The 14,779-nt window shown below is 38.7% G+C and overlaps 1 protein-coding gene across 4 annotated transcripts in view; it reads left to right on the forward strand.

Annotated features, from left to right (window-relative positions):
- Nucleotides 1-14,779, forward strand: part of col6a5 (collagen type VI alpha 5 chain) — a 104,971-nt gene that overhangs the window by 24,992 nt on the left and 65,200 nt on the right. For all 4 annotated transcript variants that reach the window (XM_031903527.1, XM_012965534.2, XM_012965535.2 and 1 more), the window contains 5 exons: nt 5,335-5,943; nt 6,724-7,311; nt 9,291-9,890; nt 12,136-12,756; nt 13,448-14,008. In XM_031903527.1, coding sequence (XP_031759387.1) covers nt 5,335-5,943; nt 6,724-7,311; nt 9,291-9,890; nt 12,136-12,756; nt 13,448-14,008 — 2,979 coding nt within the window. The remainder of the gene's footprint in view (nt 1-5,334; nt 5,944-6,723; nt 7,312-9,290; nt 9,891-12,135; nt 12,757-13,447; nt 14,009-14,779) is intronic.

Genomic DNA, 14,779 nt, shown 5'->3' on the forward strand with positions numbered 1-14,779 from the left:
ATTAATTAGGTAAAGGTAATTAGGTTACAAAAGAGTCACATTTATGCTAAGGACACACAAGGCGAAGGCTCAGGTGGAGAAAAGGCAATGTGCTCCCATTCGCTCAGCTGTTCCTCTGCATTGATAGGCACAGCATACGCATGTGTGCAGACACACTTAATGAATATTGGCATGGAAATGCAAAACTATGCATTTTTACGTGGATGTCTGCCAAGGCTTTGCCCTTTACTGCAAAGAGAAGCTGAGCCTGCACCTCGTATGTCCTGATTCTAAAGATAAAGGTTTAAGATCGTCCCTAGATCTCCTGTTCGGTTACAAGGCCAGAGCCAATTCAATGAGAATCCTTGCACTTTAGGAAATCTGTGATTCCTTGTGCTGTTTTGCTTAAAGGAGAAAGAAAGGTAAAAACGAAGTAAGCTTTATCAGAAAGGTCTGTGTAAATACAGCCATAAACACTTAAAGAACACAGTTCTTTCCTTCTATTTTGTATACATGATGTTCTGTGTCAAACTTCCTTCTTTTAAAAAAAATCCTTCAGGGCATGGCACAAGAGTGCTCAGTTTGCTCCTCTCTCCTCCTCCCCACTTTGCTGTAATATGAGCTGAGAGCTGTTCCCTGCCTGAATGCTGCTGCATGTAAGTGAAGTCAGACCAAGCTAAAATGGCAGTTGCTATCTTAAACAAACAGAGGGAGCTTCTAGGGTTGTTTACTCAGGTATAGTAAAGCATTCTGCAGAATGAATATAGCATTCTATCTTGCACTATTGTGACTAATCTATTGGCAATAAAATGCCTGAGTAGCTTTCCTTCTCCTTTAAATTGTGACCAGCGAGGGGTGTGTTGTTTTCAAGTTTGTAGTAAGAGAATGGTATCTCTTATACAGAAACTTAATTCCCATAAAGTTCCCAACTACAGGAAGGCAATCTCTATAGAGTTTACTTTAAAAAGAAGAGCTTTTTTTCAGAAATAATAAAACAGTATCTTGTACTTGGTAGTAACTAAGCTGCATGAATTGGTGGCAAAACACTCATACTGTGTTTATTTAATGTTTAAAAGCATTTTACTGGCCTTCAGGTATGGTGATCCAAATTACAGAAAGATCCCTTATTCAGAAATAAGGTGCCTCCCAAGCATTCCAGTTAGTAGATCCCATATGTATAACTAAGCCATACACGGTCCTTCCAAGAACTATCTGGAAACCCATTATCCAGAAAGTTCCGAATTACGGAAAGGCCATCTCCCATAGACTCCATTTTAATCAAATAATTCACATTTTTAATAATGATTTCCTTTTTCTCTGTAATAATAAAACAGTACCTTGTACAGGTATAGGACCCGATATCCAGAATGCTCGGGACCAAGGGTATTCCGGATAAGGGGTCTTTCTGTAATTTGGATCTTCATACCTTAAGTCTACTAAAAAATCAATAAAACATTAAATTAAATTTAAAAATCCTAATTATTTGATTATAATGGAGTCTATTGGAGACAGGCTTTCCATAATTCGGAGCTTTCTGGATAATGGGTTTCCGGATAAGGGGTCCAATATCTGTACTTGATCCTAACTTGATCCTAAGATATGATTAATCCTTATTGGAGCCAAAACAATCCTATTGGGTTTAATTGCTGTATAAATAATTTCTTTAACAGACTTAAGGTGGGAGATTCGAATTACGGAAAGACCCCTTATCCAGAAAAAGCCCAGGTCCCGAGCATTATGGATAATGGGTCCCATACCTGTAATGCTATTTTATATTCATACTTACTTTAGCAACTACTTTGCTGGGAAAGTTACATCTAATGTAAAGATTCTTTGAATACCAGAGGGTCAGTGTCGATTTTAATTGCCATAATTCCTGATTTTACAGAGTATATATAGCAAATTTATTCCTAGGGAATAGCCTAGAAACTGCATGGTTTCTCCATACTTGGTATTGTATTTTCTTGCTTATAGGGCATCCTTAGTCTATGCAGGAATTCTATCCAAGATAACTAAGAAAGAACATATTTCTCTGTCTTCTTATCAGGATAATCCAATACCAAATACAAGTGCTTCAATTTAAAGGCATAAGGAACTCAAATCTTGCCTGGAACAACGTGCATTGCATTAATACCCATAAAGGGTCACAAATTACATATGGCACTGACTACTACTGCCCACATCTTCTGTGATTTTACACATGGGTCACATTACTATAGAGATAGCTGTACCCCATTCAAAAGCCTGTTTGTGCCTGGCATACAATGGCCATTTTAGGACATCCTTTCTATAAATGCGAGTATGCCATTGGCTATTACATAGGTTGTATCTGTACTGTGTGTTACTTTTAAAGTCCTTTTTCACAGAAATCTTCTCTCCCACAGTCATCCATGCTCCCTTAGTTATCAGATATCCTCCCACAGGGATTCTCTCTCCTCCCTAATTTATCAGCTATCCCCTTCATTCCTTTTTTTCAGTCAAATCTCTGTTAGTGTGACAGATTTAAACGATTTAAATGATGAAAATGTAATTAAACCCCCAGTGCTAAGTCCCATGTTCTTATCTGCAAATTAATGATTTTATTAATGATTTTATCCATGTTTGTTGTATTTTAACTTTGCAATTTGTAATGGCTTAACTTTTAGCCAGATCATGAAACTTATATATATATATATATATATATATACATATACAGTATATATATATATATATATATATACAGTATATATATAATCAAATATTAAGAAGTGTAAATAAAATCATTAACTTGCAGATAGGGGCATTAGACTAATTACATTTAGTATTCTGGTTCTTGAATACAAGTTTAATTACTTTTCCATTGTTGAAATCATTTAATTTGCTCAGGGATTTGAGTAAAAAAACTGAGGGAGGATGTCTGATAACTGAGGGAGTATGACTAAAGGTTGAGGGCGGATTCATGAGGGAGGGTGCCTAAGGGGGAATGTCGGATAACTAAGGGAAAAGGATGGAGGTGAGACTGTATATTTCTCTGACAAATGACTTTGAACGTGAGGGAGAGGGGAGTTACACCTAGGGGCACATTTACTAATCCACGAACGTCCGAAAAAGTGTCCGAATGCGTTTTTTTCGTAATGATTGGTATTTTGCGATTTTTTTGTAAATTGTCGCGACTTTTTCGTAGCCGTTACGACCTTTTCGTAAATTGTCGCGACTTTTTTTGTGCCATTACGACTTGTCGCGACGTTTTCGTAGCCATCGCACCGAGTACGAAAGTTTCGGATTCATTCAAGCTTCAGTATCGTGACTTTCCTTGGGCCAGGTTGGAGCTGCAGAGTGCAATTGAGCCCTATGGGAGACTTTCCTTGGGCCAGGTTGGAGCTGCAGAGTGCCATTGAGCCCTATGGGAGACTTTCCTTGGGCCAGGTTGGAGCTGCAGAGTGCCATTGAGCCCTAAGGGAGACTTTCCTTGGGCCGGGTTGGAGCTGCAGAGTGCCATTGAGCCCTATGGGAGACTTTCCTTGGGCCAGGTTGGAGCTGCAGAGTGCCATTGAGTCCTATGGGAGACTTTCCTTGGGCCAGGTTGGAGCTGCAGAGTGCCATTGAGCCCTATGGGAGACTTTCCTTGGGCCAGGTTGGAGCTGCAGAGTGCCATTGAGCCCTAAGGGAGACTTTCCTTGAGCCGGGTTGGAGTTGCAGAGTGCCATTGAGCCCTATGGGAGACTTTCCTTGGGCCAGGTTGGAGCTGCAGAGTGCCATTGAGTCCTATGGGAGACTTTCCTTGGGCCAGGTTGGAGTTGCAGAGTGCCATTGAGCCCTATGGGAGACTTTCCTTGGGCCAGGTTGGAGCTGCAGAGTGCCATTGAGTCCTATGGGAGACTTTCCTTGGGCCAGGTTGGAGTTGCAGAGTGCCATTGAGCCCTATGGGAGACTTTCCTTGGGCCAGGTTGGAGTTGCAGAGTGCCATTGAGCCCTATGGGAGACTTTCCTTGGGCCAGGTTGGAGTTGCAGAGTGCCATTGAGCCCTATGGGAGACTTTCCTTGGGCCAGGTTGGAGCTGCAGAGTGCCATTGAGCCCTATGGGAGACTTTCCTTGGGCCAGGTTGGAGCTGCAGAGTGCCATTGAGCCCTATGGGAGACTTTCCTTGGGCCAGGTTGGAGCTGCAGAGTGCCATTGAGCCCTATGGGAGACTTTCCTTGGGCCGGGTTGGAGCTGCAGAGTGCCATTGAGCCCTATGGGAGACTTTCCTTGGGCCGGGTTGGAGCTGCAGAGTGCCATTGAGCCCTATGGGAGACTTTCCTTGGGCCAGGTTGGATCTGCAGAGTGCCATTGAGCCCTATGGGAGACTTTCCTTGGGCCAGGTTGGAGCTGCAGAGTGCCATTGAGCCCTATGGGAGACTTTCCTTGGGCCAGGTTGGAGCTGCAGAGTGCCATTGAGCCCTATGGGAGACTTTCCTTGGGCCAGGTTGGATCTGCAGAGTGCCATTGAGTCCTATGGGAGGCTTCCAAAATCATGCAAAGTCTGAAAGGTTTGCCCCCCGTTTACGAGCGCTCAATACGAAAAAGTCGCGACAATTCGCGCAAGTCGTAACAGCTACGGAAAAGTCGCGACAATTTACAAAAAGTCGCATAGGCGACAAAAAAATCGGAAAAAATACGAAAAAGTCGCAAAATGTTCGTTTCCAATCCAAATTTTTCCCATTCGGATTTGTGGATTAGTAAATCATCCCCCTAGCATATTCTGTGAAGGAGTATGGCAATCTGCTGCAACATCACAGGGATTATCACCAAGACATCACTTTTATAGCGAGGATGTCCTAAAATGCCTACGTCCTGCCAGTGTTTTTACTCCTTGAAAGATGCTTTTTGATAGATATAAAACAATCACCTTACACAAAATTTACAATGATTCCCTGCATTTCTGTTTAGAGACATATTTAGCGCATTGTACTATTGATGATCAATCTGGATGTCTTTGCCACTGTGTCTAACATGTGGGTGTATCAATCACATTATATACCTCCCAACATTTAAAAATCTAAAGTCTGGACAATGCAGATTTCTGTTGTTAATATCATAGAGTGGCCTTAAAGGAATAAGGAAAATAACCAGTGAGAGCAACTAAATCAAAACAAACACCTCCATTTTATGTTAGAAATGTCACACTGGTATTCAAGCCTATGTGTAAGGAGAAATAGATTTAAAGATATGTGCTATAAATATATTTATATATAAATATATTATATAAATATACATATATTAAATATATATAGAAATATATTTATAGATATACACATAAATGTAGATGTTGTAATATATGCATATAAAATTGCATATACCACCTCATTTAAGTTTGTATCATTTGTGTTTTTCAGTGTGCACAGAGGCCAGTATTGCAGATATTGTATTCCTTATGGATGGATCCTGGAGCATCGGAACGGAAAACTTTATCACAATGAAGAACTTTTTGTACACTTTGGTTAATGGTTTTGATGTTGGCCTAGATAAGATCCAGATTGGCCTAATCCAGTACAGTGATAATGCACGTACAGAATTCTTCCTAAACAGTTACAGTAACAAAGAAGATGTTTTGAAATATATTCAGAATCTAAAGTATAAAGGGGGTGGGACAAAGACTGGCTTAAGTCTGGAGTTCATGCTGACGCAGCACTTTAGTGAAGCTGCAGGCAGCAGAGCAGCAGAAGGTGTGCCTCAGATTGCAGTCGTTATAACTGATGGACAAGCTCAAGATAGCATCAGGGAGCCTGCCATTGCAGTGAAGAACGCTGGAATCATACTGTATGCCATTGGCATTAAAGATGCAGTTTTATCTGAGCTTAATGAAATAGCCAGTGATCCAGATGACAAACATGTTTATAGCGTTGCAGACTTTAATGCACTGCAAAGTATTTCCCAAAACATGATCCAGGTGCTCTGCACAACTGTAGAAGAAGCAGCAAGACAGACAGGTCAAATTGCTCAAGGTAAACCTTTAGGCTATCTTCTTATTTTTGTTACTGGTCAAAATTGTAATTTTTCAGCAAGGCTGGATCTAGTGGTAGGCAGAGGAGGCACCAGCCTAGGTGCAACAATCAGAAGGTGCCTGGCAGGTACCTCTGCTGCCTACCCCTATTAAGCACTCTTTTTCCCTGGCTGTTCATCTACTATGGTAAAGCCTCCCCCGGACAACGTCTCTGTGCGACCATCCCTGTACAAGCAAATGCACACATGCCTAGGGTGCCCGGTTGGCTTGGCCCACCCCTATTTTTCAGAGTGAATGTTCCAGCTTGTGTTGGTGGTATCTCATATGTGCTAAATGAATTGCCCATCTTTCTATATCAATTTAAGCTAAAGGCCATATTGACAGTGAGTTTCTGGTCTTATGAATACTGAAGATATTAGTAACTAGCAGATTTGTTAACAATCGGATTTTAGTGGTTTTAGAACTTTTTGAACACCCGAATGAACTAGTTTCCCCCAAAAACCACAAATGTTTCATTATTTTTAGATTTTCCTATGAATCTTCACAGACTTACAAATAAAAAAAGGCCCAGGACCTGTAAAATCAAGAATTAAATAAAGATTGTTACAATGTTCCTAGAACAGCTCACATTGATTTCTACATGACCACAACAACTTTTATTAGGCATATTTTTACATTTGTGTTTTTTTGTGGTTTTGAAGCATAGTAAATGGCATAACATTGTGTTTTTTTTTTACACCATTAAAAAATTAACAATATACATTTTTTTTGTATTTTACAGTTTGCAGAACTGCCAATCAAGCTGACATTGTGCTGCTAGTCGAAAGCACAACAAGAATGGGTGACGCTACTTTTGAAAAAGCAAAGAATTTTCTTTATGATTTAGTTTCTAATTTGGATGTTGGAATTAATAAGATTCGCATTGGGCTTGTAACCTACAATGATGAGACAAATCCAGAATTTTTGCTAAACAGCTATTCTTCGAAAACTGAAATCTTAGAAAGTATTCAGAATATGAAATATGTAGAAGGATATACCTACACAGGGAGAGCCCTTGAGTATGTAAATACAACCTACTTTACACAGGCAGCAGGCAGTAGATTTGAAGAGAGCGTCGCTCAAATTCTTATCATTGTGACAGAAGGAGACTCTTCAGATACCCTCACTGAGCCTGCTAAAGAACTCAAATCAAGAGGCATATCTGTTTATGTGGTTGGGACAAACATCAAGTACGATAGACAGCTTCAGGAAGCATCAAGCAAGCCCGACGAAAAGTTCTTTTATCAACTCGATGATTTTGATGACTCTGAGAATGTCACTGAGCAGCTGTTAAAAAACCTGTGCTTTAGCATAGATTTGAATATTCAAGGTACATCTATTCTCAAATGGAAATTAGTATGTGATATATTGTTTCTAAAATCTGCAGTTGCTCATGTTTGTGTAAACAAGCTTCAGCGGTGAGACATACCACTTATTCAGTATTTATTTTATACAGTGAGATTTTCTAGTCCAAATGCAACCACTAGCAAGTCATATGTATAAAACCTTTTAATATGTTGCCTGTTTTATTTGTAAAGGGACAGAAACACATACCTCTTTATTTAAGAACTAAATCTTAAATAAGTATGGTTTAAATCATATATGAGCAAAAAAAAAAAAAAAAAAAAAAACCGCATCAGCGCTGTGTTATTTCTAACGCACTGCGTTAATTAGCAAATAGAAATAGTACTAACGCATGATTCACAAAAGCATATGAAGTGTTAATGCGCAAAATATCGCATTAATCTGTGCAAATATTAACACCTACTTGGGGCAGGTGGTACGTAAAGAAAATTGTGGTTCCTGAGCTTTTGGCAACACAACATGGAGTTTGCAGTAGGATTTTTTCAAGTATGTGTAGAGTGATGCATCCTCCAGTTTGCAGGGAAATGGTCATTTTCAGAACAGTAGTTTTTAGAAAGTAATGGTATGTGCGTAAAATTGTGCACTAAATATAGCAAGCGGCGAAATATATCCCGCAACAGGAAATAACATGTGTGGCAGGAATTAACACAAGAAAATCACTCATTGCGAGTTAGATAACACAAAGAACATTGCTTCTTAATTATGACGCGTGTACTTTTAGTGAATCGAATGTTAAGTCGCAAAAAATAAGACGTGATAAAATGTTTAACGCGTGCTATAAATAGCGCTAGTTTTATCGACCTTTAGTGAATCGGCCCCTATATATATCATGCCAATTATATGATAATTAGTAATTAAATCAGATTCTTTTTACACGCAGCTCAGAAACCTATCCGAATGTACCAATTAGCCCTATAACATCATCTTGTATTACAGGAAAAACTAATTTTCCTCTTGATGACTTGCAACAGTCTATAAGGAAAGAGCCAACACAGAAAGGGACAATTCTCCTTGATACTGTCTGTGCCTGTTGCCAGTGACTTTAGGGGTGTCTGCCTGTCACTGCACTTGCAGATTTTGACTAAAAGATGCCTAACTATTGAAGTCACTCCCGAGTAGTGATGAGCGTATTTTTTCACTAGGCATGGATTCACTGCAAAATTCCTCATTTTGCTATTGGAAAATGTTTTCTGCTGCTGCAAAATGTCATGGTTGCCACAAAAAAAGGCGGGGTCATGTAAAAAAGGCGTGGTCATGTATAAAAAAAAGGCACGGTTGTGTCAAAAATGTTGCACGCGGGAAAAAAAGTCATGTGGTAGCCACATTTGGGAATTTTTCTCAGATTCACACATTTATTTATTAAACTGGACAGATTCACTTATCCCTATTCCCAAACAATGGGAATACATGAAAGTATATAGTGCTGTCAAGTTGTTCAGGGCTGGACAAACATTTTCTATATCTTTGGTGATACTTATATAAAAGCAACACTTTTATGGAAGGTTTATGTCCCCTTGAATTAACTGTCAAAGTGCACAGATGTTCAGTAGCGATAAGCGAATCTGTCAAAAAAATTTTTATGTAGGTCACATAAACAACACAGTAATATTTTATAGATGACATTTATTTCTTTGAAAAAGGAGGTTCATTTAGATCCCTGAGGAGAACCAACATAGTACTAGGTAATGCGTAATACAACTGGGCTATTCGGGTGAAGAAAATCATGCAAAAGTTTGGGAACTCTCGCGTGGTGTTGGGATACAAATGCTTGAGTGTTCAAAGCTAACTGTTTAGGTTACTATTTAGGGTATATCTAGATTACAGTAAGGATTATACCTACTGCTGTTGGTAGAAAAGGGGATGTAAAATGGTGAAGTGTATAAAAAGCAGATATGAACACATGATAAAGTACATGTTTTTAACCTACTGCTTAATTTCTTTCAGTATATTCAAAGCGCTACGCTGATGTTGTATTTCTAGTCGATTCTTCTACAAGCATGGGAACCATCTTTTTTCAAAAGATGAAGGATTTCATCATACACATAATAAACCAGTTAAATGTTGGAATAAATAAACACCGTATAGGACTGGCACAGTACAGTGGTCTACCCCAAACTGAATTTCTACTGAATCATTATGAAACCAAAGAGGAGATACTAAAGCACATTAAGGAAACATTCACATACAGAGGTGGCCCCTTAAAAACAGGACATGCTTTGGAATTTGTACGCTCAACATTTTTCATAGAAGAGGCTGGGAGTAGGATTAACTACGGCAACCCCCAGTTCTTAGTGGTCATAACATCATCAAAATCAGAGGATGCTGTTAGAAGACATGCCGAGGAACTCAAAAGTGTTGGGGTCACAACCATCTCTGTTGGCATTGGCAATTCTGATCGAAAAGAACTGGAAAAAATTGCTACTGATCCTTTTGTTTTCCAGACCACAGGTTTACAGCACATTTCAAATTTACAGCAGGATGTGGCCAATGTTATTATAGCAGAAGACATGCTACAGTTTTCCCCAGTATCAGTTGTACCAGCAGGTATTGTATACTTAAAAGGTTTTCTAATTCTTCATTTGCACATCTTTCATTTGAGTTATTCTAAGAACTTGAATGCACTAGTGTATATCTAGGGCATATATTCATCCAAATCAGAAAATTCTTATACATACTATATGGTGAGTTATAAACAGGAATGTCTACAATGGTAACACTACATCAGTCACTCATGTGAAAAGCCAACAATGTGACAATAATTTCCTCCATGTTTTATTTGGAAATGAATTATCTATGTGACTAGGGAATTGATGGGCTCTTATATAAACAAGCCATGCTAGGTTTTAGGTTGAAAGTAATAATTATAATCTAAAAATGGAAAGAAAACATTGCTCATAATCATCCTTGGGCTGTTTTGTTAAGGGAATAAAGAAGAAATAATGAATGTAGAAAAATATCTAAGTGATTACTTTCTACCAAATTCAAAAATCAGATCTGCACTCACAGGTCAGAAAAACATAACAATTTATTGCAGGAAGACTGATGTTTCGACTGTATCAATAGCCCTCTCATAGGACAAGTACAAGGCAAACATAAGAAGCAATAGTGGCGGGAAAGTGCGGGAACCCAAGCGAGTGACATAGGAACACTTAAAAAAAAGATAGCATAATAAAAAAAAGGAAAAGAAAATGCAAATAAAGTAAAAAGCTTGCTACAGACATGATACATTAAAAAGGATTGCATGATTTCAGCAATGTATCAATGTGTTTTCTCAATATATAACAAGGAAAAGGACTGGCATAGTGTGCATATTATTTGAGAAAGTCCCAGTCCATAGAATTATATCATATATTGTATTTAGATTCACACAAGTATCATCAATATAATGATGACAGGAGTAATTGTATATATTTTCCTATGTTAAAGGTATGATGTTTCACATAGTTACTAGTTCTGCCAGCATGTCTTTGCCAATGTATTGGGACATCAGTAGTAAGACATACAAGTAATAAATATCACAATGAATAGACATACCCAGGGCTGGTCTACAGAAGTGCCAAACGACGCTGTATCGTGGAAATACCAGCATTGTCCACATTACTGTATTGGGCTATTAATAGTTTTAAGTGTAAATACATTTAGCCCACACATCCATATCTCTCCAATGAAAGGAAATAACAAGGGCACAGAGCCTAGTCATTGCGAGTAATCTGTTAAGTCAGATAAAAGAATCAGTGTGCTACAGAACCCACAGCAGGTAAGTACAAAACAGAACAGGTAGGCAGAACCCAGAGCCCAGGGGAAGTCACCAGTGTGTGGAGAAAAGTTAACAGTTAAAATATCTCATGGACATTAAAAGCATGTCTGCATAGCATTGTACCAAATCATACATTTTTTTATATAATAGGTTCTAGGGACACAATAATTAGGGTCCTTTTAGAACACACCTCATTGCTTTTCTACCTTCCATCTCTGTGTCATGGTTTCTTTTTGAAAGTAGCTGTGAAATAATTCTCAAGTTTTGCTGTAATGCCAACCAAGCAGCGTCACAGCCAGCTGGCTTATATAGAGCCACCATGGGATCTGTTACTCTAGATCCAAACTTAAAGTTTAACTTCTGTCCCTTAGCTAAAGGAGAAGGAAAGTTACTGAGACATTTTATTACTAAACAGATTAGTCACAATATTCTAAACTAGAACGCTATATTTATTCTGCAGATTGCTTTACCATACCTCAGTAAACAGCCATAAAACTCTCACAGTTTGTTAGATAGCAGCAGCCATTTTAGCTTGGTCTGACTTCACTTCCAGACAGCAGCATGCAGGCAGGGAAAAACTCTCAGCTCAGATTACAGCAGAGATGGGAGGGGTAGAGAGCAAAGAGGGTAAGACAAGAGAACAGAAGGGAGGGGGAGAAAGGAGAGAGGAGCAAACTGAGCTGGCTTGTGCCGTGCCCTGAAATATTTTTCTGAGAGCAGGAAGTCTGACACAGAAAATCTTGTATACCTAATAGAGGGAAAGAAATGTGGCGTTTCTTTTCACTGAGGAGTCAGAGCAGCAGTTCTGTGCTTATGGCTGTAGCATTGGACAGTACAGTTTTAGCCATTTATTTAAAATAAAGATAATGGTTAATAAAGAATAAAAGACCTTCTAAGTAATATTGTGCCAGCAGTGAATATGACTTATTCCTAAATTTCCTAAATATTTTATTTTATGAACTATTGTTTTTATTTATAGAAGCTATGTTATGTTATCCTTTACAACCTGAATCATTCTTTTTCTGTTCCTAGTTTGCTCCAGTGCTTCTGTAGCTGACATTGTGTTTCTAATTGATGAATCTAGCAGCATTGGCCCCATCAACTTTCAACTAACCAGAGTCTTTCTACACAAGGTTGTTAGTGCACTGGATATTTCCTTGAGTAATGTTAGAGTGGGCTTAGTGCTTTACAGTGATGAGCCAAGACTTGAACTTAAACTGAACACTTTTAATGAAAAATATGAAATTTTGGACTTCATAACTAAGCTGCCATACAGAGGAGGCAAAGCACATACAGGTGCTGCGCTGGACTTTCTAAGGAAAAAAATGTTCACCAAACAAAATGGCGGCCGGCCACATCAAGGAGTTCAGCAGATAGCGGTGGTTATGACTAATGGGCAGTCCATGGATAATTTTACTAAACCTGCTGCAAAACTGAGACGGTCTGGCGTGGAGGTTTTTGCTGTTGGCTTTCAGAATATCAATGATACAGAACTGGATATCATAGCATCTCACCCACCGCGAAAACATGTCACAAATGTGGAATCTTTCCTGCAGCTATCCAACCTTGAGTTCAGAATACAGAAACGACTTTGCAATGAAATTGTTGTGAAGTCATTTGCAGTACCTGCAATTGCTCGTGCAGTGAAGGAAGGTAATAATGCAGCCATTTAATTTGGGTAATGATCCAAAGGATATATAGAATCATAAATGAGGAGATGCCAATCTGTATAGTAACTTAATAATTTTGAGAAGGGATAATCTAGTAGTAGTTGCCCTGGGGTCCAAGTATTTGACAATTAATGGATATGATCTCCTAAAGAGAGAGAATAACAACAACGGACCAATTACAGAGCCTTGTAGTACCACTACATTAAGTGGAACTGATGATGAACTTTTGTTGCTATAAGAGACTGGTTAGAAAGTTAAGAAAAGGGCCAGGATGCAGCCCAATTACTGATAACTAGAGAATGCAGAATTTCCATAAGGAGGTATCGAATGAAGATAATAGGTCAGGATTAGAATGGAGAAGTGACCTTGATTTTGGCAACCTGAAGATCATTTATTAACCTGCACAGGGCAGTCTAATTAGAGCATGTGCAGATTAACAGCCAGATTGCTTAAGGTCTAACATAATCATTTTTCTTCCTTTGTTGAGGCTTTATGTAAAACCATTATTTAACAGTAGGGCTGCAGTGTTGCACTTTTATGGCACCCAGCAGAATATTTTTTTCCGGAATAGGCTCTTTTGCTTTTGGTTTGCACATCTTAAAGGGATACTGTTGGTTGCCTGAGGTTGGGTTTAAGAATTTGTGAATGAACACATTTTGTTTCTTTAAATTTAGGGTGTGTGGATACAGAAGAAGCAGATATATACTTTCTAATTGATGGTTCTGGCAGTATATATCCAGAGGACTTTGAAGATATGAAAAAATTCATGATTGAATTAATAAGCATGTTTCAAGTTGGTGCCAACAGAGTACGCTTTGGAGTTGTCCAATACTCAGATGTTCGTAGAACTGAATTTTTCATCAGTGAACACAACACCCAGAAAATGTTAAAGGATGCTATTTCTCAAATAGAACAGTTGGGCGGTGGTACCCTAACAGGAGAAGCTTTAACGTCAATGAAGCAACTTTTTGTTAATGCAGCTAAAGATCGCCCTCATAAAGTACCCCAGTCATTGGTTGTCATTACAGATGGAGAATCTCAAGACCGGGTCACAGAAGCAGCTGCAGAAATTAGAAATGATGGCATTACTATATTTGCAATTGGTGTTAAAAATGCAGTGGAAGAAGAGATTAGAGATATAGCAGGGTCAAATGAGAAGATGTTTTTTGTTAACAACTTTGATTCCCTGAAGGTGATCAAGAATGATTTGGCTCGTGAATTGTGTACACCTGAGGGTAAGTCATCCATATTAATCCTTGTTAAAAATAATAATGATAGTATTGCTAGACTGTAAATAAGTATGTGACCCATTATCTGAATGCCTATTATACAGAAAACTCTGAAATAGAATCCTATTCTAGCAAACAATGATTTTTGATCACTTTCCTTCCTCCTATAATGATAATAATAAAATAATACATTCTACTTGATAGTAACCAGGCTAGCATAAGTACATGTAAGAGGCAAATAATGCTATTGGTATTTTTTAATGGTTAAGGTTAAAGTCAGACCTTGTGTATGCTCTGCTTTTCTCTGCCTCTATTTTGTAGGCAGACTTAGACTACAGCTACACGGAGTGGGGATTGTATAAAAAATGCGAAAGCAATAATTTTAGGGCCAATCTTCGCTCCACTTCGCATAGCTACACGAGCTGTACCCAAACTGTGGCTTAGTCTCCCACTGAATACAGTTGAGGCTTGGATTAATGGCAAGAGGGGGCTCAGCCTGGAGGTGATTAGTTTGGCAATGGGCATTTACTCACTAAGATAAACCCAAGCCAAGCTTGATGGTTAGTGAGGGTGAGATTTGGGATATGTATTTCCGTTATAGTGAGATTTAAGATATGCATTTGCTATCCTAGATCTTATTGAAACTATGACTTAATGACGGATACACCTATATTTTCTTGTACTTTTTCTGTACTCATTTCATAAACTAAGGGGGCTGTAACCAAATGCTGGACCTTCAAGTGGGGGGTTAAACTGAGAAACACATTCTATATAGAA

Source organism: Xenopus tropicalis, chromosome 6, assembly GCF_000004195.4.
Source record: "Xenopus tropicalis strain Nigerian chromosome 6, UCB_Xtro_10.0, whole genome shotgun sequence".
Lineage (NCBI taxonomy): Eukaryota > Metazoa > Chordata > Amphibia > Anura > Pipidae > Xenopus > Xenopus tropicalis.